Raw genomic sequence first — 27314 nt, 5'->3', positions numbered from 1 at the left:
TAGAACGTTGTCAGAATGTTTGCAGTATCCAGTGCCTTCAGCCGTTTCTTGATATCACATGGAGTGAATTGAATTGGCTGAACACTGCTGGGGACCTCCGTAGGAGGTCAAGATGGATCATCCACTCCGCACATCTGGCTGAATATTGTTGCAAATGCTTCAGCCTTATCTTTTGCACTGATGTGCTGGGCTCCCCCATCATTGAGGATGGGGATATTTGTGGAGCCTCCTCCTCCAGTGAGTTGTTCAATTATTACCAAAGACAAGTTGTACTGTTGTACTGATTGAACTAAATGACTCAGATCATAATTGCTGCTTCATATGTTCACTTGTTGTGAAATACAACAGCATAATGATTCCCATCATCCAACCAAGTGATTTTTTTTGCAGCACTTCTGGAACAATTGAAAAAACAAAAGACACAAGTATCTGGATCAGATCATATCAAAGAGTCATTATTACACCCCTTGGGTATGAACATAAACAATAGGAGTACGAGTAAGTCCTCGTGCTTACTCTACCATTTATATTATTCATTCATAAGGTGTGGGCATCGCTGGATAGGCTAGCATTTATTGGTCATCTGTAATTGTCCTTGAAAGGTGATGGTGAGTCGCCTTCAACAAAATCAACATCACTAAAACCAGGTTATCACATTGCTGGAAACTTTGTGCAAATTGGCTACTGCATTTCCTACATTACAACAGTGGCTATACTTCAAAAGTACTTCATTGCTTTAATAATAATATAACAATGTCAGTGACTAGTGATATTCCTTAATATAATATTCTATCATGAGATATATCATTGTTACACAAAACAGACCAAGAGCGTACCTTGAGCATCCACATGAAGTGCCTCATTGTCATGATGTTGGTGTTAGGTGGCCTACGGTTTTGAACGCAGTACATTCTGTACACCTCCCAGCATTTATTTATGTAGCCAAGTGTGATTACAATACATTGATTTTCTTGAAACAGATTCCCTGCATCAAAAGGGAATCCATCAGGACTCAGAGGAGAAAGGGAAAACAGCATGGTTGGGAACATTAATTTTTTTACCTCTCAATTTCTCCTTTTAAATGTTACTGTCACTTTGCCTCCCCTTGGGATACCAAATAATAACAAATTAATCAACTATTCATAAGCCAATAATGTTTATATTTTATTACAAAAATAAAAAAAATAACATTTCCAATAAAATGTCTAACCTCTGTACTTCATTGACTATCAAAATTATGTTACCAGTATATGTTTCGGCACTTCCTCTTAACCAAAACAATTTTCAACAGCAATTGTGTATGTTTTCTCAGGCCAGTAAAGATGACTGTTCAATAAATTCCTAATTACAAAGTAGTTTAGATTTGAAAAACAGATTATGTAGACAAACAACCCAGATAGAATATCTATCCTGCTCAGCATAATTGTCTATTGTGTGGTAAATTCACAAGTTTCACTACGCGGAAGTGTTATGGGCGATTTTATTACAAGGTTGTTTTAGTGTAGAAATTCGCAAGTCAAAGAATAACTACCCTTGTCTGAACAAGGTGCATTTAATTCACATCAAAGGCAACAAAATATAATCAGCCATTTAAACGAATGGGATGATTTAGCATGTATGGAGAAAGGATTACAATGCCACTTCTTAGTATTCAGAGCAGAAGAAGAACTATTGACAAAATGATGCCCAGCAGTGATGTATAACCCATTTGTGACACTGTCCATAATTTACAAGCGACAAGATCAGCACACCCATAGGATGCAAATCATTCCTACAAAACTTTAGAATATATCCTCACAATCCCATGTTCTATTCAGATTAAGCAAAGTAGAAGGACAGCAGATCATTGTGCAGTAGTTATTTTATTAATTTGCACATGCAAATTGTACATACCATTAACATTGCAGCCATAAGGGATAAGGTTGTTGGTCACTAGCTTAGACAAACAAGCAGCAAGTATTGAATCATGGCCTCTGAAATAAGAATACCATCATTGAGACAAAAGGTATTGATTCAGTTTGAGAAAATTACAGTAGACAAAGAGCCACATTATATTTTGGAGGGTTTATGCTATATGTGTTCCTTGCATAAGGCTCATTGATGTAACTGGACCTCGCATTCCTTATGAGTCACAGTTGCCTGCTCTGGCCCCATATGTAGAGTGCAAATGTAGCAAGTCACAGGAGTTAAATGAAGAACCCTTGTCACTGCATTGTATAACACGTTAGAATATATATTCTATCTGACCAAAGCTTGATCTATAAATAAATAGACAAATTCATTTAGCTTTAAACACATCAAGAGTGTTCAGTACAAATGTCTATATACGGTTGTTACATCCTTGAGTGGCCTTCACAGAGTAGCTGAGGCAAATAATATAGATGCATTTAAGGGGAAACTAGATGAACACATGAAGGAGAAGGGAATTAGGGTAATGCTGATGAAGTTAGATGAGGATGGATGGGAGGAGGTTCAAATGGAGGATAATCCTGTCATGGGCTGGTTGGGCCGAATGACCTGTTTCTGTACTTATATTCTATATAATTCCTCCTCAAGGTATCAAAACAACAAAGATGCTTCTCCTGCACCAACACTCAACATTAACTTGCCCATTGAAGCATGGTCACTGCATTGTTTGAAGCTGTGCATTATGCAGAGCCCTTTAATTAGATCCCCATAGCCTCAGACAGTTAGTTTCCTTTTCAGAACACATCTGAACATAGCTCCACATTTCTTTCCAAAATCCCAGAACAACAGGAATTAAAAGCAGGTATTTATCATAATTACATTCTTGTGACCAGGCATTCAGAAGATTCAAAACAATTCTGGCCCGCATAAGTAAAAGTGCCAAACAACGGTGCATTGTAAACAGGCCCAATGCATGATGCAGGATGCTTGTGACTTAATGGAGTAACTTGTCACCTTTCTGGGCTTCAAGCGCACCACCTCCCCCCACAAAGTGGTGGTCTAACCTCAAAAGCTTGAGAGAGCACCTCCATCTTGGAGCACATACTTTACCTTCCATCACAGCCTGCTGCTCCTTTCAAGCTGAAAAGCCTCTTATTGTCCTTCCAGCTTCAACAGTCCACCTGCCCATCTGCCATCCTTAACTGGATGACGAACCTGTATCTAAGCCAATTAGCCAATGAGAATCACTATGAGTCAATGTTACCCCTCAGGGGTGGATTTGGCATCCAGAAACTGTTCTGACCTCTGTTTCCCACTCATGGAGGGAAAATTCAGCCCATTGCAACACCATGGCACCATGGTTACAAGAAGGCTGGAAACATAATATTGCATGGACTACCCTATTAGCTATGGCAATACTTATCCCAATCACTCTCATGCATAGTCAAATATTTGCTATTTTGAAGGAGTTAACATATGAAGAATTAGCTTATTTTTGATGGGAGTCCACTTTACATAGCTATTCTCCTACTCAGTTTAAGAGGAATTTAAACTTTTAAATAAAAAATGTTTAATTAACCCATCTTGATCTTATTATGCTTAAAAGTTCCACCTAGAGCAAGTGTGCTGGCCAGTAGGGAATGGGAGAATAGTTACACTGAATTAAACTTCAAAGACCAGAGTTTTCAAAAACCAACACAGTTACAGAATTGATACCATCAATGTATATATATGTTTATAGCATGTCATGAGTTCCTCAAATAGTGTGATTCAAAGCCAAAATGAATAATAAACACTAACTGCGGAATTTTCATTCCTGGGTCCTAATCCCTTCATTGGGATGAAATATGGGTTGAGAACCCAGAATGCCAGCGGCAAGTCACTGAGGGAGATTTTGGAGGAGGCAGTAGACAAGCTCTTGCATCTAGAGGGCCAACAGAAAGCCATCCAGCAGTGAAAAATAGGCAGCCCCACTGTCAGAGGTGGGCACTGCTGAAGTGTACAGGGAGGCGTGAAAACAGCCCCATTCTTGGTCCCAGCAACAAATGGGGGATTTAAGAAGGGCCAAAAGGGTTAGGGACGTCGGACAGTAGGGAAAAGCCTTCCCAGTAACAGGCACTGCTGCGGTTGCAGCTGTTTGTTACTGCGGCATCCCCATTGAATGGCATTTCCAGCTTCATCAGCTACCCGGTCTGCAGCTGGGAGGCCGCCAACCTTTCATGGATGGCCTCCTGGTTTGGACGAGTACCTCGTGCACTGGCTGGAAGATCCAAACCTGGTTAGGAAAGTGCCCTTAATTAAGTCTTCAAGGGGCTTAATTGACTGCCGAGGCCAGTCAGGTAACTAGCCCCACCATCACCCCACCACCTGTAGAATCCCATAGGATGGTGGAGCCATCCTGATGGAATTTTCCTCCCATTTGTGGACCTCCACCTCCATATCCACCTCTACAGACCCTTGAAAATATAACCCTAAAATACAGTTAATGAATTCATCACCAATTTAAAATGGATGGAAAGAAAATGCCTGGATAATTTTCAGCACATTTCCTAAATGAAGCAGCAGCTAAATACTGGTCTCTTACTCATGCTCCTTGTGGTAAATATGGTATGCCAGGATAATGACATAGCTCAGGAATTTCCCCAACAGCAACGTATCAAACGGAGAGTGAGTTTTCTCCACTGTCGTAAATTTTCCTGCATCAATAAGAAAATTTGTGGTTTAATATCTAGCTTATCTGAAGAATAAATGCTTAAATTTTCAAATTACTTTGAAGTTATAACACCACACAGTTCATGAATTCAGACTTTATGAATATAGCAATCTTGATTCTCAAAGAGTAAAATAAAAAGATTAGAATGGGATATATCCTTTACAAGTTAGTGGATTTGAATTCTAGTCTTGATATTTTACATATAATGATGGATATTTACAATTTAATTGACAACTTTATCATAAACTGTGCTGTTGGGATGAGACTGGGTGGCACAATGACAGGGCAGCATAATGACAGGGCACCCTTCCTCTTGTCCCTTTCATCTTTGGCACCTGGGTTTAATTCCCATAGGATGAGTCTAGTCTGTCTCTCATTCCAAGCTGTAAAGGAGAGATCCTGTTGATCACAGAATCATTGCTCAAAACTGCCCACAATTTACCACTAAAATGGTAATTTTATTCAGAGTGGACAAGAGGAAACTGCATACTGGTGGAGAAGGGAGTGCTCTTCTGAAGCTGGGGTTTCAAGAATATCATTGTTCCGCAATGCAGGAAGATTTACTATGCACTTATGCCTTGCTACACCTGAACTGGGCATACATGATACCAATACTAAGTGTTAAAATTGGTAACATGTCCCATTTATCAGCATTGACATTTTTCACTAATTCAAATGAAAAATACTGTGGAAGCTGGTAATCTGAAATAAAAATACAAAATGCAGGAAATACTCGGCAGGTCCTATAGCATTTGTGGAGAGAGAAACAAGGGTTGACGTTTCCGTGACTTTTCATCAGTGAAAGGTCATGACCTGAAATATTAACTCTGTTTCTCTCTCCACACGTGCTGCCAGAACTTCTGAGTATTTCCAGTATTTTCTATTTTTATTTGACATTTCTCATCTTGGTGAGCAGAAAATTCAGCTAGTTATTTTGCATCATAAAATAAATACTCGTGGATCTTCTGTAGTTAAGCTGAATGGACAATATTGCGATTGACAAGGTTAGCAACAACAAGGTTTGCATAACACACAATATATTATTCTGTTAAGACTGTGCTGTGTGAAATATTAAACTGAGGCCCCCATCTGCCAGTGGTTTAGTTGCCACTATTTTGAAAAAAAGAATGTTCTCCTGGTGTCCTGGCCAACATTCCTCCCTGAAGAACTGCCACAAAAATAGATTAACTGGCCATTCATCTCATTGCCGATAATGAGATCTTGCAAAATGTCTAATTTTTGTCCGCACAATAATTAGCACTTCAAACAGATTTATTATCCATGAAAGGGTGTTATGGAAACATAACTATTTTTTATTTATTTAAAGCCACACCTACATCGGTAGCTCAGCGTTCACAGAAGTAAATTATTGCACAAGATTGAAAAGAATAAGGAATCTACCCAAACTCACCATCCAGAAATAACTCCGTTCTCTCATCACAGCAGCCATCTATTTCTTAAATATTCCAAGGTTTTTGCCACTTCTACCTTAATTTTTCACATCAGTTCCAAAATACTGGCCTGAATTTTACATTCCAAGGTCAGATGCATGCCTGTCCTGAGCACACGTAAAATTGCGCGAAATAACATTGGCCGTGTGTCCCAACGTCATCGCGCACGCCTGCAATATTGAGGTTGGTGGGTGCGCGCGGGAGTTGGAACCACGCCCACTGACAATTAAAGGGTCAATTAAGGCAATTAAAAAACTATTATCTAAGATTTTATGTTGCCACAATCTGGCTCTGACAAGGGGGGAACCCAATGGAAGAAGAGGATTTTGAGGCAGTTCCACAGGCCACAGATGATGACTCCAGTGGTGGATCAGAAGAGCAGCCCAAGGAAGAACATGGTGAGGATGTGGAGGCAGAACTCTAGAACCTTCAGGGGGCAGGGACACGAGGGGGTCTTGATTCAACGCTCCTTCAGCAAGGCTGCAAGGCATTGCTTCCACCTCATGCCAGGTGCGTTGCCTCCTTACCAGACGTTTGCAATGACCCATTCCATTGAACCCAAAGTCCACTCAGTACCTGTACAATAATGTTTAGAACCCCTCACATCCAGCATGAGATACTGGTGTGCCCTGCGCCTATAAAACAAGTGAAGCATACTCAGGCCATTAACACAAAAGCAAAATTTATATGCTCTTGGCAATTACAGACAATGAACATAACATTATAAGGTGTTAACAGTCACACCAGTAAACAACTTAACAAATAATGGCAGAGTGGAAGATCACCCATGAAAAGTTCCTCTTGTGCTCACGGTAATTTAAACGAACATTTGCGAGTGCTGCGTCTTGGTGCACCCCCCTTGCTGGCAGCAGTATTGGAGGCAGCATGCTGACACGGGTATTGTGTTGGACCTGATGACCTTGGCAGTCGACTTCTGGCCAGCGGAGCCGGCATGGCCACTACCTGTGAGGATGCATCCAGTACATTCCTCAGTCATCGTGGCCTCATCAGATGCTATAGTCATTGGCAGAGGGGTGAAGGAGCTCCAGGCACCATCCAGAGCACCCTGAGAGGAACTCGCAGAGGCGGCACGAAGCTCGTTCACCAATGTGAGGTCGTCTGGACCTCCCTACTCACCATTGATGGACAAGCACCTAGCAGAGATACTCAGTACCATCTCTCACACCGACAGTGACCTCCTGAAGTCATTGCCTGTGAGAGGGCTTGCAGGTCCAAGCGCAGCCCAGGAACACCTGATTTTGTTCCTGGAGCTGCTTCTCCATGAGAGACGCCACTCTCTCAATGGAGAAGGTGGTGCGCTTGGCGCTCAGGGTCAACGTAGTACTCATGCTCCGCATGGAAGCCTCGATAACAGATACCATGGCAAGCAAACCCTCAGGAATCTCCGCCAGATCATCCCGCTAGACATCCAGCATCTGCTGCCTAATGGACAACTCCAGAAGCTCGTTATTTGCCCCGGACTCAGCATGGTACTGGTCTCAAATGGTCCTCTGACTGTTGACACCCTGGGCACTCTCTGCCTCTGCCAGCTCCTCATGCAACTGTGCCGTGCCCTACCCGCTGTGCACTGACATTGTAGCCGACAATCTAATGCCTACCGAGGTGCTTGTATCTGGGCAGGTGCAGAGAGGGCGTATGACACAGGTGCATCTGACGGGCACTGGTCCTCCGGTGTCAAGGATGGCTCCTCAGGGTCCTGCAATCGTTTGCTGGATGCCGATTCTAGGGGAGAAAAACAACATGTCATTAATATTAGTCATCACATTGTCACAGTGCATGCTAAGCAGGCTGGTGAGACAATGGAGATCTGCATCATGGTGTCATCATCTTTCAATGAACAATGGGGACTCCAGGTTTGAGGTTTCCATTTCAGATAAGACAACACAACAATGTTTACACACTCTGACGCTCTCACATCTGTGCACTGCACTCTTAGCTTTGTCAGAGACTCCTGCCTCTCCATGACCACTGGACCGCGCTGGACGTCAGCATTCCATCTTCAGGGCATCCATCTCGTACCTCACCAGAATTGAGGTTTGGGGGGGGCCTCCACCTGTCCTCGGCCTCTCGATGGTGTTGTGGCTTCTCTTTTCCTGAAAGGACAGAGGAGTATTGAATAGTCCACTCTCTACCTGCAACGCCATTGCAGCCTGGCCAACCCCACCTGGGGAACACCTTGCAGGGCACATCCGAGTTATGGCCCTCAACCTGCAAAGCAATCAGGCCAAGCAGCCAGGGCTCACCACCTTGGCCAGTGCTGATGTCAGTGATAGTTGGCACTCTGAGTCTTACACCCGAGCATCACGGTGGGACAGCCAGCCGTTAACACTTCTCCAAACAGATCCATGTCAACTCGGTATTCACCCTTGCTTGAACACAAGCAGATCTTTTTATGGCACTGCACCCATGTGCGCTGCACAAAATCGTGGCCGCTGACCTGGGCTGCCAACTCTGCCTATGCCTTCTTGTTGAGGTGCAGTGGCCTCCTCTTGCCATCCCTGGGTATCAAGATGTCCCACCTGGCACTGGCTTCCTCCGCAAGGATTCCTAGGCACTCATCCAAGAACCAGGGGGATGAGTGCCCACCAATCTTGCCCAGCAGGTGCAGATGCCATTGCTGTTCCACAAAAATATATCATCCAAGAACTCGACAGCTCCCTCTCTGTCCCCTGGCAGCCTTCAGGGAGCTGCTTCTGCTGCTTTTGAATCCCCCACCAGGTCGTCATTAGACAGGCTCCCAGCCCTGCCTGGCCCTTCCGGCCAGTGAGAAGACGGGTTTCACGCTGGGTGGGTCTTAATTGGCCACCTAGTGTGAAATCGCGTTGTAACACGATCTCACCCAGGAGCAGATTCTACATCCACTTCTGGGCCCACCGATTTCGAACGCACGCCAAGAGTGAAATTCAGGCCATTATTTTGAACTGAGCCCCTCTGTCCTACTGCCATAAATTAATTTGAAGTATCTTTCATTTTCTATCCTGTAGACTATCTCGTATACATCAAAAGATGTCCTTAGAAATCTCACTTAATCGCAGAAAGGTTCGAGTTTCTGCAGTGTTACCACATAATTCACATCTTCAATGCTGGCATCCACCTTACATCTCTTGTCTGCACTATCTGCAGGGCCTAAATGTGTCACTGTGACCAATACGCAAAGGTGCAGTTTATCCATAGCCTGTACAGTTTTAGCATGACATCCTCTGAATCGCACTCAACTGACTTAATCCTTCCATCACGTCATAATTCTTATAACAGAAACTTGTTGCCTCCTGCCCATCAGCCTGTTTCTTATCCATTCTTCAGTGTTTTCATGCAAAGCTATCTAGTAGCAACCCCTCAGCGTAATTAGTTACCTTGACTATTACTTTAAACTTAGTCAACTGTCTCAGAATCATACAACACAATAGGAGGTCATTTGGAATTTTAAAAGGGCTATCCAATTAGTCCTTCTCCCCACACTCTTTGCCCAGAGCCCTATAAAATTTAATTTTCAAGTATATATCCAATTTTCTTTCACAAGTTACTACTGAATCTGTTTCCACCATCCTTTAAGGCAGTGTGTTCCAGGTCATAACAACATGCATGTAAAAATTATTCTACTCATCTCCCCTGTCTCTTTTGGCCATTATTTTAAATCTGTGTCCTCTGGTTATTCAGCCTCCTAACAATGGAAACAGTTTCTCCTCATTTACCCTATCAAAACCCCCTCATAATTTTGAGTATGTCTATCGAGCAGTTCAATCTTTCATAAGGAGTAATTGGCTAGTTGGAGAGGCTATTTTCTGACTACATCAGTATTATCATGCAGAAAGACTCAGGTACAGGATGTGGGTTTGTGTTCCAAAGGAGATTTAATTACCATGAAGGATCCTATCCATGTTAGCCAGACTCAGGGCATTATGGTGAAATTTACAGTCTTTCAGAAAACGCCAGAACTGGAGGTTGCTCATTAAGAAAGTATTATCCAGTGTTTGCTGATGTCCCAGGCTACTGTAGAAACCGTATATTTTCTTCAGCTCTGCCAGATATCGGAGAGTAGTGTACTCTAACTGCACAAATAAAATCAAAATCTAAAGTCATATAACATTGAATTCTAATAAAGTAACTTTATAAAATAAATTTGAGTGGAGATCCTTGACCAAAGGTGAGTTGAGAGGGTAGCATTGGGACTAGGAGCAAGTGTGGGCTGAGCCCTGGGATGAGAAGGACAGAGGAATGATAGTTGGCTGCACAATGGGAGCTGGGTTTGAAACACAGAAATCACTCCTTGGTGACTGAATGAGTGATAATTCATTAATTGTCACATGATTAGCACACATCAATCAGGAATGTAGGGCAAGATAGGAAAAATCTGTTTACTTACATAGATACCAAACAGATAAATAACTCTAATTCTGTGACTGATTATGAAACATCCAAATTAATAATTTATACATCTATCTACAGAATTTAAATTATCTCAGTAGGCTCTGTATGTAAACACCCAATAAATATAAGATTATTTTCTAATTACCTAATAGGTTGCCATGATTCCAGTATGACACGCAGTTATATAATTGCCCGATGGTAAATAAAGCTAATATTGTAAATGCATAGTGCCAGTAGAGAATATGTAGAGCAGACACAGTCCCAAGGCTGGAGTGAGATACAGAGCATTGTGCCTGCACAGCAGACGTGGGTCTGCAATCAGGTCCAAGAGGAGAGGTGATGAATCCAAAAGAGTTGGAAAGGCTGGTGCTGAGGCTATGAAAGAAGAGAAAAAAGAGGACAGACAGGCTGCAGGCATTTGAGGTCGGCAAGTAAACAACAAAATGGTTGTAGGGATTGAGCCAGTGGCTCAAGGCTATGGAGTGGGTGACTGGCGGCCTGAGACCCATAAAATGATGGTGCTGCCAAACGAGGTTTAATTACCATAAAGGATGCTATCCATGTTAGCCAGGCTGAGGGCATAATAGTGAAATGTACAGTCTTTCAGAAAATGACAGAACTGGAGAAATCACAGGTTTAGGAGACAGTAATGGGGACTGAGAGAACTCTGCTGGCATGGAGAAAAGGTAGTTAGCCAAAACAAAGGAACCAGGCCTTGGAGTATCAGGGAAACATGTATCTGCAATCGGGCATGTTCATCATATCCGGTAATTTTGATGCCAATATTTACATTAAATTAATGAAAGTTAATTTCAGGCTAATAGTGGCTTGGGTTCTGCATTCTGTAACCTGCTTGAGTTTCCATTTACCTGCGTAAGCTCATTTTGTCTGTCTTCCTCTGGGATCATCTCCAAAAGTGAAGCAATATCAAGTTCCACATTACGTTCCAGAACTGATTTAATGTCACCCTTTGAACCACTTGTTTTGATGTTATCTATCATAAAAAATAATATTCAACTTTTATTCCTTTTCCTGATTTAAAATCATTTATTAGTGCTCTGTATTTCTGTACATATGTTAAAATGTTTTATGTATTGCAGGGGCTTCCCATGCTTACAATATTATACTATTTCCACTAATACCTGTGTTTCACACCAGGGGCTTCACCTGAAGGTGTAAGGTACCTGTATAATTAGATTTACATTTCAGCCCTCCTGAAGCTAGTTGAAGATTTGACATCATCCACACACTAGGCCCAATTTCTGTGCAAGTAGATAGCTTTTGAATGGGTTAAAATCAGGACCATTATATTTAGCTCTCATTGGATGATTTCTGCTTAGTGACAGGCCCTCAAAACATTTTTCAACCTGCAAGTATATTTTCTCTGGTTTGTTTTTCTTCTGCAGCTGCTGGTTCAAATCTGACACTTTCCCTGCTGCTACTGCCCCAAGCCACATTGCTCCCTGGCACACCCCACCTCCACGGCTGCTGCAGGATTCGGCAACTCTGATGCTGCAGAATTCCCCACCCTGACCCCCAGAACGTGCACTCCCAAGCCAGCAACTTCCTTCGCTGGTTTCCCAGCACCAAGCTGGTAAACTGGTAGACACAGTGCACATAAGGGCATAAGTCGCTCATGTAATTTAATAATAATGGCACATGCCATAGATATGCCATTACTATGATGCAAGTTTGCAACAAAATGAACATATGAACATAAGAATTAGGAGCAAGATTAGGCCACTCGGCCCCTCAGCCTGCTCTGCCATTCAATAAGATCATGGCTGATCTGAATGTTACCTCAATCCCACATTCCTGTCTACCCCCGATAACCTTTCACCCCCTTGAATGCCTGGAGTTTCATTTTTAAAGTACTCACCAACAGTATGGTGGGGGAGAGAAGAAGGTACAGATGATGTTTATATAGTGGTTTGAAGACTAAGCCTTTCCACAAGTTACATATTGACATCTCTGCATAACCTCTTACCAGTTTCATGAGGCGTTTGGGTGCGTATAGCACTGAGGTCCGGTGTGTTCATTCCGTCAATTGAAAAATTAGGGAACTCTACCATACGATCTTCAAAAAACTCTCCTTCAAAAGTACGACCATTCGTAAACGTGAATGTCCCCTAATATCATGAAAGGTAGAAGACCTGATTTACTTATTAGGACTTAATCAGTCTGAAAATACCATATTGGTAAATGGTACATCAATTGCCTAACAGGGCAGCAATCAGGAGAAAACAATTATGCCTTTTACCAGATTTACTGCCTTATTTCAAATTTTCAGCAGATGCAAGAAAGGCAGCAATTTATGTGTAAATTTTACAATAGATGAGTTGTATAATTTTCAAGAGAGCAGAATTGTTATCTAGATATGGAATACTTTATTTAAATTTATTTTTATTTTCTTTCACGGGATGTGGGTATCACTGGTACCAGCATTTGTTGCCCACCCCCAACTGCCCCTGGGAAGGTGGTGGTGAGCCACCTTGTTCATTGGCTGCAGTCCATGTGGTGTAGGTACAGAGTGTTATTAGGAAGGTAGTTCCAAGATTTGATCCAGCAGCAGTGAAGGAACAAAGATAATCCCAAGTCTGGATGGTGCGTGGCTTGAAGGTGGTGTTCTCATGCATCTGCTGCCCTGCCCTTCTATGTGGTGGAGGTCGCAGGTTTGGAAGGTGCCATCAAAGGAGCCTTGGTGAGTTGCTAGCAGTACACCTTGTATATATATATATATACAGTATACAATACTGCCACTGTGCATCGGTGGTGGAGGGGGGAAATCTTTAGGTTGGTCAGTGGGGTGTCAATTAAGCGGGCTGCTTTGTCCTGGATGGTGTTGAGCTTCTTGAGTGTTTTTGGAGCAGCACTCATCCAGGCAATGGAGAGTATTCCATCACACTCCTGGCTTGTGAATAACAAATGGTGGGCAGGCTTTGGGGAGTCAGGAAGTGAGTTACTCACCTCAGAATTCCCATTTCTGACCTGCTCTTATAGCCACAGTATTTATATGGCTGGTCTAGTTCAATTTCTACTCAATGTAAACCCCCAGGATATTTACAGTAGGGGATTCAGCAATGATAATGCCGTTGAATTTCAAGGGGAGATTGGTTAGATTGTTTCTTGTTAGAGATGGTCATTGCTTGGCTCTTGTGTGACGCGAATGTCACTCGTCACTTATCAGCTGAAGTCTGAATGTTGTCCAGGTCTTACTGCATATAGACTGCTTCAGTATGAGAAGTTGCGAATGATACTGAAGCTTGTGCAATCACTTTTGACCTTATGATGGAGTAAAGGTCACTGATGAAGCAGCAGAAGATGATTGGGCCCAGGACACTACCCCGAGGAACTCCTGCAGTGATGTCCTGGTACTGAGATGATTGTTCTCACCTCACCTCTGGAATTCAGCCCTTTTGTCCATGTTTGGAACTAAGCTGCAATGAGGTCAGGAATCAAGTGGCCCTGGCAGAACCCAAATTGAGCATGCGTGAGCAGGTATTTTTTAAAATTCATTTACGGGATGTGGGCATCACTGGCTAGGCTAACATTTATTATCCATTCCCAAATGCCCTTGAGATGGTGTAGGTGAGTTGCCTTCCTGAACCGCTGTAGTCCATGTGGTGTAGGTACACCCACAGTGCTGTTAAGGAGGGGGTTCCAGGATTTTGACCCAATGACAGTGAAGGAATGGCGATATATTTCCAAGTCAGGGAGGTGTGTGGCTTGGAGGGTAGCTTGCAGGTGGTGATGTTCCCATGTATCTGCTATCCTTGTCCTTCTAGATGGAAGTGGTCGTGGGTCTGGAAGGTGCTGCCTAAGGAGCCTTGGTGAGTTTCTGAAGCGCATTTGCAGATGGTACACACTGCTGCCACTGTTCATCGGTGGTGGAGGGAGTGAATGTTTGTGGAAGGGGTGTCAATAAAGCAGACTATGTAAATGCTGCTTGACAGCACTGTCAATTACACCTTCCCTCACTCTACAGAGGAGGCTGATGGAGCAGCAATTGGTTGGATTGGATTTATCCTGTGTCATGTCCCAGTATAACCTGAACATCAATTTTAAAATTTTAAAATTGACCACAAAAGATTGCAAAAAGATGGCAGCCCAAGGATCACCCGACTTCTCATGGATTGGAACCATTCCCCTCTCTCAAGTGGGAATAAAAGGAACCTTCCAGACTGGTGTTGATTCAATGCCCTTTCCTGAAACTAATTCAAAAGGTTATTATCAATTGAATGGGTCTTTCAAATGTAAAGACACTGTCTGAAACTCTCCAAGTGTGAAATCCACAACACAGGATAATCAACTTAACCACCCCATTATTTGGAAAAGGACTTTGAACTTGTGGAAGTCACATGATGAGGAAGCCATTTTGTTATCTACTTTGAAAATTCAGCAAGAAGCTGCTTACACACAGAGTTTCACCAAAAGCCTTTGAACCCGCTACAAGTTATCCAGACAACCAAAGTAATAAACAGCAATACCTTGAAAGTGGGAGAAGGACTTCTCCAACTTTGAGTTCACCTGAGATCTAGCCTCCAGGAAATTTGACTATAAGAAGCCTTGCAACTTGCTGAGAATCCTCTCCTTTACAAGACCCTTCACTTCAACTAAAGCATCAACTCATCTAAGAAACTACAGGCTTGCCATGAAAGAGACTGAGATAACTATAAATTGTAATCTAATCTGTCTCTAATCTTGGTGTGTGTGATGGTGTATGTGAGATGAATGAGTGAGGTGTTGTATTTTAAACATCCGAGGTAAGCGTGTAATAATAAATAACCTCTTTATTTTAAAACTAATGAAAAGCTTGCTGCTGGAATTATTTTATTGGGACAATTGTTCTGAAGGTAAGAAGACACACACCCCTTATATTCAAAAATATTGATCAAGGGCAGTAAAAAGGAACACATAAATTTTGTCCGTGACACCTGCTTTTTGTGCACAGGACATACCTGGGCAATTTTCTACATTGTTGACTAGATTTTTAAAAATTTATTTATGGGGTGTGGGCATTGCTGGCTAGGCCAGCATTTATTGCCCATCCCTAATTGCCTCTGAGAAGGTGGTGGTGAGCTGTCTTCTTGAACTATGCAGTCCATGTGGTGTAGGTACACCACAGTGCTGTTAGGGATGGAGTCCTAGGGTTTTGACCCAGCGACAGTGAAGGAACAACGATATACTTCCAAGTCAGGCTTGGAGGGAAACTTCCAGGTGGTGGAGTTCCCATGTGTCTGCTGTCCTTGTCCTCCTAGATGGTAGCGGTCATGGGTTTGGAAGGTGTTGTCCAGGAAGGCTTGGTGAGTTGCAGCTGTGTATCTTGTAGATGGTACTCACTGCTGTCACTGTGCATCAGTGGTGGAGGCAGTGAATGTTTGTGGATGGAGTGCCAATCAAGTGGGTGCTTTGTCCTGAATGGTGTCAAGCTTCTCGAGTGTTGTTCGAGCTGCATTCATCTGGGCAAGTGGAGAGTATTTCATCACACTCCTGACTTATGCCTTTGGTGGACAGGCTTTGGGGAGTCAGGTGGTGAGTTACTCATTGCAGGATTCTTAGCCTCTGACCTGCTCTTGTAGCCACAGTATTTATATGCCTAGTCCAGTGAAGTTTCTGTCAATGGTAACCCCCAGGATATTGATAGTGGGGATTCAACGATGGGTAATACCATTGAATGTCAAAGGGCAATGGTTAGATTCTCTCTTGTTGGAGATGGTCATTGCCTGGCACCTGTTTGGTGCGAATGTTACTTGCCACCTGTCAGCCCAGGTCTGGATATTGTCCAGATATTGCTGCATTTGGACATGGAATGCTTCAGTATCTGAGGAGTCGCGGATGGTGCTGCATATTGTGCAATCATCAGCAAACATCCCAACTTCTGACCTTATGATGGAAGAAAGGTCATTGATGAAGCAGCTGAAGATGGTCGAGCCTAGGACACTACCCTGAGGAACTCCTGCAGTGATGTCCTGGAACTGAGATGATTGACCTCCAACACCCCCAACCATCTTCCTTTGTGCCAGGTATGATTCCAACCAGCGGAAAGTTTTCCCCCTGATTCCAGTTTCTCTAGGGTGTTTTGATGCGGGGGATATACGGGGCCAGGTGGTTACAGAATGTGGTCGAGTACAACTCTGCTGCTGCTGCTGGCCAACAGCGCTCATGGATGCCCAGTCTTGAGTTGCTACATCTGTTCAAAATCTATCCCATTTAGCACGGTAGTAGTGCCGCACAACACGATGGAGGGTATCCTCAATGAGAAGGCGGGACTTCGTCTCCATAAGGACTGTGCAGTGGTCACTCCTACCGATAATGTCGTGGACAGATGCAGCAGCTGGCAGGTTGGTGAGGATTAGGTCAAGTGTGTTTTTCCCTCTTGTTGGTTCCCTCACCGCCTGCTGCAGACCCAGTCTAGCAGCTATGTCCTTTAGGACTCAGCCAGCTCGCTCTATAATGGTACTACCAAGCCATTCTTGGTGATGAACATGAACATTGAAGTTCCCCGCCCAGAGTGCATTCTGCGCCCTTGCCATCCTCAGTGCTTCCTCCAAATGATGTTGAACAATGGAACAGTACTGATTTATCAGCTGAGGGGGCATGGTACATGGTAATCAGCAGGAGGTTTCTTTGCCCATGTTTGACCTGATGCCATGAGACTTCATGGGGTCTGAAGTCAATGTTGAGGACTCCAAGGGCAACTCCTTCATAACTGTATACCACTGTACCGCCACCTCTACTGGGTCTATCCTGCCATTGGGACAGGACATACCCAGCGATGGTAATGGTGGTGTCTGGGGCATTGTCTGTAAGGTATGATTCCATGAGTCTGACTACGTCAGACTTAACTAGTCTGTGAGACGGCTCTCCCAACATTGCTGTGGGTCACATGCAGGTCAGAACAGGTAAGGATGGCAGATTTCCTTCCATAAAGGACATTAGTGAACCAGATGTTTTTTTTCCAACAATCGACAATAGCTTCATGGCCATCATTAGACTTTTAATTCTAGATTTTTATTCAATTCAAATTCCACCATCTGCCATGGTGGGATTCAAAACCAGGTCCCCAGAGCATTACCCTTGGTCTCTGGATTGCTAGTGTGGTGACAATACCATTACGCCACTACTTCCCCCGACGCCAGTGTTGTAGGTGTAATGCAACAGCTTGGCTAGGGGATCGGTTAGTTCTGCAGCACAAGTCTTCAGTACTATTGCTGAGATGGTCGGGCCCTTATCCAGTTCCTTCAGCTGTTTCTTGATATCATTTGGAGTGAGTCGAATTGGCTGAAGATTGGCATCTGTGATGCTGGGGATCTCAGGAGGAGGCCGAAATAGATCATCCAATTGGCACTTCCGGCTGAAGATGGTTGCAAATGTTTCAGCTTTGGCTTTTGCACTGATGTGCTGGACTCTGCCATCATTGAGGATGGGAATATTTGTGGAGCCTCCTTCTCCACATTTAACTGAATGTGGCAGGACTGCAGAGCTTTGATCTGATCTGTCGGTTGTAGGATTGCTCTGCCTATCGCGTGTTGCTTCCTCTGTTTAATGCAAGTAGTCCTGTGTTGTAGCTTCACCAGGTTGACACCTCATTTTTAGGTATGCCTAGTGCTGCTCCTGGCATGCTCTCCTGCACTCTTCATTGAACCGGAACTAATTTAATTAAGTACCTGCTTGACTCAGAGGTAGCACGCTCCCCAGTAAGTCAGAAAATTGTGGGTTCATGTCCCTCTCCAGGGATTTGAGGACATCATCAGGGCTGATATTACAAGGAATTCACGGTGGAATTCACGGTGAAATTCCTCTTTGAATGAAGAACAGAGAAAGCTTACTTTGGTCCATAATTATCAAACTTACAATGAAAACCCATTCTCAGCAATCAAATATTTCAGTTTCCCACAATTTTGTTCCCAGTCTCTACTTTCAGAACAAAAGAAGCATTATTCCATTATTCATTGAAGAACAATTTCAGTCCCTTAATCTTTTCAAGGGCCAACTAAAATGTTTTTTTTTAAAGAAGCAAATAAGTTTTCCACCCAAAATCCTCTCTCTAAAATTATACCACCAAAAAAGGAACAGATATCTTTATTTATAGGATTTAGGAAGATAATTAAAAAGGCTAAATAATTTTTAACTCAGTACATAAATATTGCTACAAAATCTGAAATAAAAACCAGAAAATGCCAGAAATATGCAGCAGATCAGGCTGTATCTGTAGAGAGAGAAACAAAGTTAAAGGTTTCAGGTCTGTAGCCTTTTATCAGAGAATTTTGCTGCTACTTTCCAAAGGCTAATGATTGTGCTGTGAAAGTGATTACAAATTTAAAAAAGAGCCCGGTGTTATTGGAATAAGCTTACCAAACCATGCTTCTTGTTTGCCACCCATTCTCCAGAGTACACTGCTCCATTAGCATAGAAGAACTTGCCTTGCCCTTGCCGGGCTCCCATCACAAGCTCCCCTACATATTGGTTCCTCTGTGGATACTGACTACCTGGCACCCGCTTCAGAAACCAAGTGTGAGTGCCAAATCCATGCTGAAACATAAAAAGAAGTCTGCTGGAAAAGCTTCAAATCAGCTCACTTAAGAGAATATAACATTTGGTTTTCAATGTATTATGGCTAATCACTGACAATGCACACCTGTTAATTACTGATAGCATGGTAAATGTTCCTTACTGGCAATTTATTAGTGCCCAGCTGCTAACAATGTATGCCTGTTAGTTCTGACAATGCATGCCCAATAACTGCATGCACCACACATGCACACCATCGCACTGATGAAAGCAGATATATAGACACTTACACAAAAAGAGGCAAAAAAATATTTTTTATTCTGACCCTGTAATTCAATTTGTTGAGGTGGTTGGTGGGAAGAATTTGGTTTCTCTTGAACAACATGCAGCACATGCACCTTCTATACCATACGGGCACTAAGCTTTTACTAGCAGAGAAATAAATCAACAACCAGCACTGTCCCTATATATAATGTAATAGAGTATATTGAGAATCAACATATATGGAAAAACCCATCCCTCTTCCATGCTGTACTATATACTTAGCATCGAATTTCTGAATGACCATACAACTTCTCTATTATATGTCATATTCTAAATATATAGTGTATATAAACTGTACTATGCATAGTGTTCATAGTTTGCACCTTTGAATACAGCTGCACACAGTAGTTCCTATTTGCTGTACCTGTGCTGGAAGAATTGGGTGGGACAGGTTAGAAGGAGCTTTAATTTTACCTAATATGTGCTGTGCCTAAACTTGGGAGTATTTGATGGGATAGTGTAGAGGGAGTTTTACTCTGTATCTAACCTGTGCTGTATCTGTCCCACTGGAGGGGGTGCAGAGGAGATTCACCAGGATGTTGCCTGGGATGAAACATTTAAGTTATGAAGAGAGGTTGGATAGACTTGGGTTATTTTCATTGGAGCAGAGAAGACTGAGGGGCGACCTGATCGAGGTGTACAAGATTATGAGGGGCATGGACAGGGTGGATAGGGAACAGCTGTTCCCCTTAGTTGAAGGGTCAGTCACAAGGGGGCATAAGTTCAAGGTGAGGGGCAGGAGGTTTAGGGAGGGATGTGAGGAAAAACCTTTTTACCCAGAGGGTGGTGACTGTCTGGAATGCACTGCCTGGAAGGGTGGTGGAGGCGGGTTGCCTCACATCCTTTAAAAAGTACCTGGATGAGCACTTGGCACATCATAACATTCAAGGCTATGGCCAAGTGCTGGTAAATGGTATTAGATAGGTAGGTCAGGTGTTTCTCACGTGTCGGTGCAGACTCGATGGGCCGAAGGGCCTCTTCTGCACTGTGATTCTGTGATTCAGTGTTTGATAGAACAAGAGATTTACTCTATATCTGTCTGTGCTGTATCTGCCTCGGGAGTACTTTTATACAGTGTGGTTCTCTTCAAGTGTTATCCATATTCTTAAATAAAATAGCTCCCACATAATATTTGCAACAGTGTTATGATGTGGCAGGTGATATGTGCCAGGTGGACCAAATCCACAAGGGAATCTTGACCACGCTATCAGAACGGTTTTGCAATTTGTTTTTATTACAAGAAGATTTGTGCACTGAATTCAGAAGTAGTGTGTCCACTAATATCGTTAGTGATTTAAAAAATTAAATTATAACATTTATTAACAAGAGAAAAGAATTCAAACACATACATAAGATTACAGTTACTTAATACTATAACAAATCCCAAAATTCCTAATTAACCTGACTCCCAACTACACATCCCCTTTGAGGCAACAGTCCAAAATAGATTTTAAATTTAAATAGGCAATCCAGCAAGGTTACCACACAGACCCATTCGCACCCATTCGACAAGTGGAATTCCAAAGGCTTCTTAACACAACTTTAGTTACTAGACACAGCAGACTTCTGCAAAAGTGGCTGGAGGCTTTTCCCCAAGGCCGCTTTACATGGTATACCTTTCAAGATATTCCATGGTCAACCTCACATGTCCTTCCATCCTTCTTTATATTTGTTTCTCTCTTTTTAATGTGTAAAATTCCATTGTTTTAGATGTCTTTGGAAATTTACTTTTCCCATAAAATAAAAAATTTTAATGTCATCATTCTCGTCAGCACTTCTTGGAAAAATAAATGTAATAACGTTGCCCTATTTATCTTGTTAGTTGTAAACATCCTACCATTCCTTTGAAAATCAAACAACTCCCCACTTAGCTTAAAATGCAAATTTCATTCACACCTTATCTACTGACCCTTAGACTCAAGCTCACTCATTAGCATTTCAAATACCTTTTTTACACCTGACTCTTCTGATAATTTCAACCTTGCAGTCTACCTGACTCTAATTCAATTAAATCAATCACACAGACAGAACCATCCACACTCACAACCATAAACCTACAATAATATTATGAAAAATGACAGCTTCGTGACTGCAGATACAGTATATTTTAAATAGATAGAGTGGATTTTGATCAACTATTAGATCAGACAGTCTTGAAGCCCAATATCCTCTCATCTCTTCCCCTAGCAATACAAGAGTCATAAAGATTCCACCAGAGTCTGTTCCCTAGGGACCCTGGCAGTGTTCAGCTCCTGGCACAACTCCCACTCCTGCTCGGTGGCGTCAGGATAGGAGACAGTACAGACAAATTTAAATGATGGTCTGGAAAGTAAAATGCTACACAGATGAGCTCCTCCTTCCCAATCCTGACTCACCCACACCTAGCCCACCTGGGTTATAATCAGGATACACACCGTGTCATCAGTTTCTCATCTCTTCCTGAATTGCATGCTGCAATTCCAGAAGTTCACTCTATTTTTTATACAAAGTTGGAATTTGCGAAACCATGGGCCTAAGTTTTACTCTGTGCAAGTGAGTTTTGAGTGAGTTAAAATCTCACCCATGATTATGGAAACTGTAGAATAATTTGTTATGTTGACAAAGTTAACCACTTCTCACCAAAAGAAAGTTTAACAGGACCGGAATCCTACCTGTATGCCATTTTCCCACTGGCCTGTGTATTCTTCATTTGTAGAAATCCAACTCATGGTGCCTTCCCCATGGCGTTGAAAGTTTTTCCATTCCCCTTCATACACATTCCCACTCTTGTACCTAGAGAGACATGTCAAATTACAGAGCACATTGCAATAAAGAATCACTATTTATAAATAAGGGGTCGCCCATTTAAAACAGAGATGAGGCAAAATCTTTTCAGTCAGAGGGTCGTGAGTCTTTGGAACTCTCTTCCTGAAAAGGTGGTAGAAGCAGAGTCTTTGAATATTTTTAAGGCAGAGGTGGATAGATTCTTGGTAAGCAAGGGGGCAATAGGTTATCGGGGCGAAATGGAATGCAGATTTCAGGTTACTATCAGATCTGCCATGATCTTATTAAATGGTGGGGCAGGCTAAAGGGGCTGAATGGCCTACTCCTGCTCCTTGTTCGTATGTTTGTATATATTTGGATGCTGCCCTTCATGAAATGTTCAGTTATATCCCAAACCTATAGGGAAAGAAATATTCTACTACTGGTCACCTGAATATAAGAGCCTTGCCCAGCAACAATCTCCCACCCCCCCACTGGTTTGGTTCTTGGTCTCTGCTGAATCAGATTGGGCTGCGGTGGGAACATTACAGTATCCACCCTGGCCCTGTACTAAGAGGGGTGGGTGGGCAGGGGTATGGAAATCAACAAGTCCTTATTACCATTCAATGAACTGTTGAAAGATGTGCACACAACGTCAAGATAGGATAGCATTATGGTTAGTTGTGACACTCTCCAGAGTCAAATATCCCTCACTCCATGTTCACACAACAATAATAGACACTTGAACCGAGTATCAATATGTGCATGTGTGTGAAAAAGTAGAAAAGTAGAAAACGTGAGGTTTGAAGGGCGTTGGTGGTGGGCCGGGGGTGGGGGGGTAAATGTGGGGAAGAAAGAAGGTCAGGTTCACTGCAATAAAGCTACTGGAAGCTACTTGAGCTGATGATATTTGATAATCTTCCGATTAGGCACTTTACAGCCTGGACTTAACATTGAGTTCAACAACTTCAAATCATGAACTCTCTCCTCCATCCCCACCCCACTTTCCAATCCCCCTTTTTTTTTTAATAAATTTTTTAAATATATTTTTATTTTCCCACCTATTTCTATTATTATTTTAAAATTTATTTCCATCCATTGTTTTATCTCCACCTTTTAGCCTATTTCAATCCCTTCCCTCTACCCCACCCCCACTAGGGCCATCTGTCACTTGCTTGTCCTGCTTTCTACCCTTAATGTCACCATTTGCACATCCTTTAGATAATATCACCACCATCAACACCCCTTTGTCCTTTTGTCTATGACTTCTTCGGCAATCTCTTCTTTGTCTCCACTTATCACTGGCCCTCTATCCAGCTCTACCTGTCCCACCCACTTCAAACAGCTGATATTTCACCTCATTTCTATTTTTCTTTAGTTCTGATGAAGAATCATATGGACTCAAAACGTTAACTGCTTTCCTCTCCACAGATGCTGTCAGACGTGCTGAGTTTTTCCAGCTATTATTGTTTTTGTTTCATGATAATAATAACTTGTAGTTATTCAGCATCTTTAACATACTAAAATGTCCCAAGGCATTCACATTCATTTGCACTTGTAATGAAAGTCTTTCTCCCTATCACTATCAGAATGCAAACAAAAGTTCACAAGAAAAATATGATTTTAATTAATTTAAATTTTACATACTAATATTAAAGACAGTATAAGCCTGCCAATGTCATTTTAAAAAATGCATGGATTTAGATTCCTTGGCATTGAATATTGCCTATTCTTTTTAATTCAGTCACTAAATTCAGATTATCAACAATTCTTACAAGTTAAATAATAAATTATTACTTTGCTGTGTTACTTGCTATGTCTATTTCAAAGTACTGTATAATAAATGTTTTCTTAACACAAAGATTAACCAAATTGACAGTAGCCTGCATGCAAATAAATATCCTTGGAAATATACTTGCCGCCTTATACCCCAGCCTTCCCTGACATTGTTCACCCAGTCACCTTGATACCACGAGCTCGCTTCTTGGTTGTAGTATATGGTGCCCTAGAAAGCAAGATTGCAGCAACATGCAAAGGACAAATGTAAATCACAAATGCAACAAAACCTGTCATTGTGTTCCCTTCTGCTTAAATATACTCTCAACTGAAGAGCACCCAGTAGTTCTCTGATATAATTAAATAAGGCCCTCATTTCAAACTTTGAAAAGACAAATAATTGATCAAAACTTTACGATGTAGCTTGGCCTAGATTTCTGTCTTCAGTCTGTCTCTGCCTCTCTCACACACAAAATATATAAAGGCTCTTTCTCATGAACCGACATATTCAAACTTCTGATTCTCTTACATAAAAATGGACATAATAGATAAAAAAGTCTTCCCTTGGTCTCTATGGATTGGATTCCAAATTAGTGGCAACTAATTTTGAATGAATGGCAGTTCAAAGTTGTGCACAACTGCCCCTAGGAACATGGCTGAAACTGGCCAAGCTCATTTCATCTCAGATTCTTACAGTCAGCCGGTTATGAAAACTTTCATCCCCATCAGTCTGGGCTAAATTCAAACCGATTCTGCAGCAGTGAAAGAGGTGGCTTAACCCATAATAGCATCCAGTCCTCTAATCATAATGATTTTTCTAACTTAAAAGTTCTTGATTACAGTAAGGCTGTTAAACTTGGTAATATCAGTGAAATGGTGACACTTAAAGAAAAATAATGATCAAACAAAGAGAAATTTGCTCTGACCTTCCCATGTCTCTTGGCTTCGTGCCACTCTCCAGTGTAAGAAACAGATTGATCCGCACTTGTGAATATCCCCTGTCCATGGCGTATTCCATTTAGCACCTCACCAACATAGGTGCTGCCATCAGTCCATGTATAAGTGCCATGGCCTGTCAGGGTATTCATTGAAAAATCTCCCTGTAGAATAACATTTAAACTATGTTTAAGGTATGAAGTCTTAATTATTCAGTATTAAGAGAATCATGGACTTACAGGGGAGAATTTTCTCCCTGTTGGGGTGGCTTAGCAGGAGTGGGCGTGGGCCGGCGGACAGCTGATCGCCACCTGCGATCGGCTGTGTGCCGCCATTTTACATGGGCGGGCCTAGAGGCAAATACAATTAATTGGTTGAAATATCATGAAAAAATAAATGCCCTCTATTCTTTAACAGAAGTCAAAGAACTGACTCTTGTGTTAATCGAAAAGATCTGATTATGTCCAGGTAGCACCAAAACCCATCCCCAAACTAAGAGCAATGCAAGATTACATTAAACAACAAGATTCTGCGGCAATTACAGTGTTGCATTGTATATCTTATCCACACAAACGTATTCACTAATTTGCCAATTGCATTATACCCCTATTTCAGTAGGCATGTATTCCAAATCATTTTGAAAAGGCTAAAAACACTGATGTGCCTTGGCATTTCCTTACTTCATACTTTATTCCGTTCCTCCATGTGTAAGTGCCTCTACCATGCATAAGGCCTTCAGAAAACACGCCCTGTGGGAAAACATTATAGTAACAACCCTTACAACATTATAGAAAAGGTAACAAAGTTTTAAAGCTCATGGAAGGTAGGGATGGGGATCAAGGGATGGTAATGGGTGTGGCAGAAGTGAACAGAAATGCTTTTATCAAGTGCTCCTTCCAGCTCAACATGCAGATAAGTAAAGTTGCCTTGTTGATTGTGGCCTGTTAGGCCTTCTGTAGGCCTGGCCACCCTAAATGCAGCTGGCATCAGCAGCATCAGGGCAAACCAATATTACAGAAGGAGGCTTCAAAAGGTCCTTTGTTTGCATATGAATTTATTTGATGAGATTCAATCTTGAGCTGTCAATGACTGTACTCACTCATTGGTAACTATACTCTTCCTAATTTGACTGATTATATGAGAAAATAAATTGTAGCTGCTGAACTAAATGTTTCAATTTTCTTGTTAATTAAAATAGTTTTTTGTTTAATTGAATATGATTAATATTACATTGATTCAGCTACGGTGATGTTTGAGTTTTATTAGGTAACATTAGTGTTTATTTCAACTTTGTAGCAATTGGGAACTAAACTTTCAAAACCAGATATTCGTTCATCTAGCCTTCTGAGAGCAATATCCAGAGGACAAATGCAGCCTTCTGATTGTTCAAGTGTTGAACTAACAAGTTCACTACACTTAAAAACTATTCATATAAAGTTCCACTAAACTCATCTGATTACTTTCTTTGGCCGACTGAGAAAAGCGTTGAAGCTCATTCGGATAGTTGAAGCAGACACAAATAGCAAGGCCATCGTTTTGTTTGGCTGACAATTACATTAATGAGAGCACATCCTAACTAGTGACAGAGGACCTGACCTAAGGAGGGTTGTTCTTGCCTTAAGTGGTGTTCCTGGGAATAGAGAGTTGTTCTGTGAGGAGATATTAAATAGAATAGGCCTATATTCTTTGAAGTTTAGAAGAATAAGAGATGATCTCATTGAAATACATGAAATTCTTAGAGAACTTGATAGGCTAGATGCTGAGAGGCTGTTTCCCCTGGCTGGAGAGTCCAGAACTAAGGATCATATAGCTGGATTTTCAATTACCGGTGCGGTTAGGAATGGGTGCGAGTGCGATTTGAAAATCACACTCCAGGAGGGTGGCACTGGATCCCATCACCTCCGGAATGTGAAGCAATTTTCAAAGGGAGGGCAGTGGAAATGGGGAACACACTCGCCTCCAATTAACGGCCCGTTAAGTTACTTGAGGAGCTTGTTAATCAGCCGGGGAGGGCAAGCATGCAATTTTCAATCAGCAAACTTACAAATCCAAATAGTCTGGTGCATGTTCTTGCACAGCTGTCAAGTTCAATGTGGGCAGAAGTTAAAGATTTTTTTAACTAGGTGAAAAATCTCAGGACCTAGGGGATCTTGCATCAGGTTGTGTGCATTACCTCTCATTTTTAAAAATAATTCGTTCATGGGATGTGGGCATCGCTGGCTAGGCCAGCATTTATTGCCTATCCCTAATTGCCCTTGTTCAGAGGGCATTTAAGAGTCAACCACATTGCTGTGGGTCTGGAGTCACATATAGGCCAGACCAGGTAAAGACAGCAGATTTCCTTCCCTAAAGGACATTAATGAACCAGATGGGTTTTTATGACAATTGGCAATGGTTTCATGGTCATCATCAGATTTTTAATTCCAGATTTTTTTTTTGACCTCAAATTCCATCATCTGTCAGAGCATTACCCTGGGTCTCGGGATTACCAGTCCAGTGACAATACCACTATCCCACCACCTCCCTCATATGGTCACTTCCATGCACAGTGAGGCAATTGGCCC

At 42.1% G+C, this 27314-nt stretch overlaps 2 protein-coding genes across 2 annotated transcripts in view; one reads left to right on the top strand and one right to left on the bottom strand.

Moving 5' to 3' along the window:
- aimp2 (aminoacyl tRNA synthetase complex interacting multifunctional protein 2) overlaps positions 1-27314 on the top strand; it is an 89569-nt gene that overhangs the window by 17988 nt on the left and 44267 nt on the right. The window lies entirely within an intron of this gene.
- rsph10b (radial spoke head 10 homolog B) overlaps positions 1-27314 on the bottom strand; it is a 48928-nt gene that overhangs the window by 17121 nt on the left and 4493 nt on the right. The window contains exons 3-13 of the mRNA XM_078557662.1: positions 25431-25499; positions 24741-24914; positions 23958-24043; positions 21948-22068; positions 18817-18993; positions 12449-12590; positions 11331-11455; positions 9953-10142; positions 4493-4589; positions 1894-1973; positions 837-985 (exon numbers count right to left, since the gene is read on the bottom strand). Of these exons, the coding sequence (XP_078413788.1) occupies positions 837-985; positions 1894-1973; positions 4493-4589; positions 9953-10142; positions 11331-11455; positions 12449-12590; positions 18817-18993; positions 21948-22068; positions 23958-24043; positions 24741-24914; positions 25431-25499 (1410 nt within the window). The remainder of the gene's footprint in view (positions 1-836; positions 986-1893; positions 1974-4492; positions 4590-9952; positions 10143-11330; positions 11456-12448; positions 12591-18816; positions 18994-21947; positions 22069-23957; positions 24044-24740; positions 24915-25430; positions 25500-27314) is intronic.

Source organism: Cetorhinus maximus, chromosome 15 (genome assembly GCF_964194155.1).
Source record: "Cetorhinus maximus chromosome 15, sCetMax3.hap1.1, whole genome shotgun sequence".
Classification (NCBI taxonomy): domain Eukaryota; kingdom Metazoa; phylum Chordata; class Chondrichthyes; order Lamniformes; family Cetorhinidae; genus Cetorhinus; species Cetorhinus maximus.
Note: the sequence above shows the minus strand (reverse complement) of the source record. Positions and strands in the feature narration are given on the sequence as shown.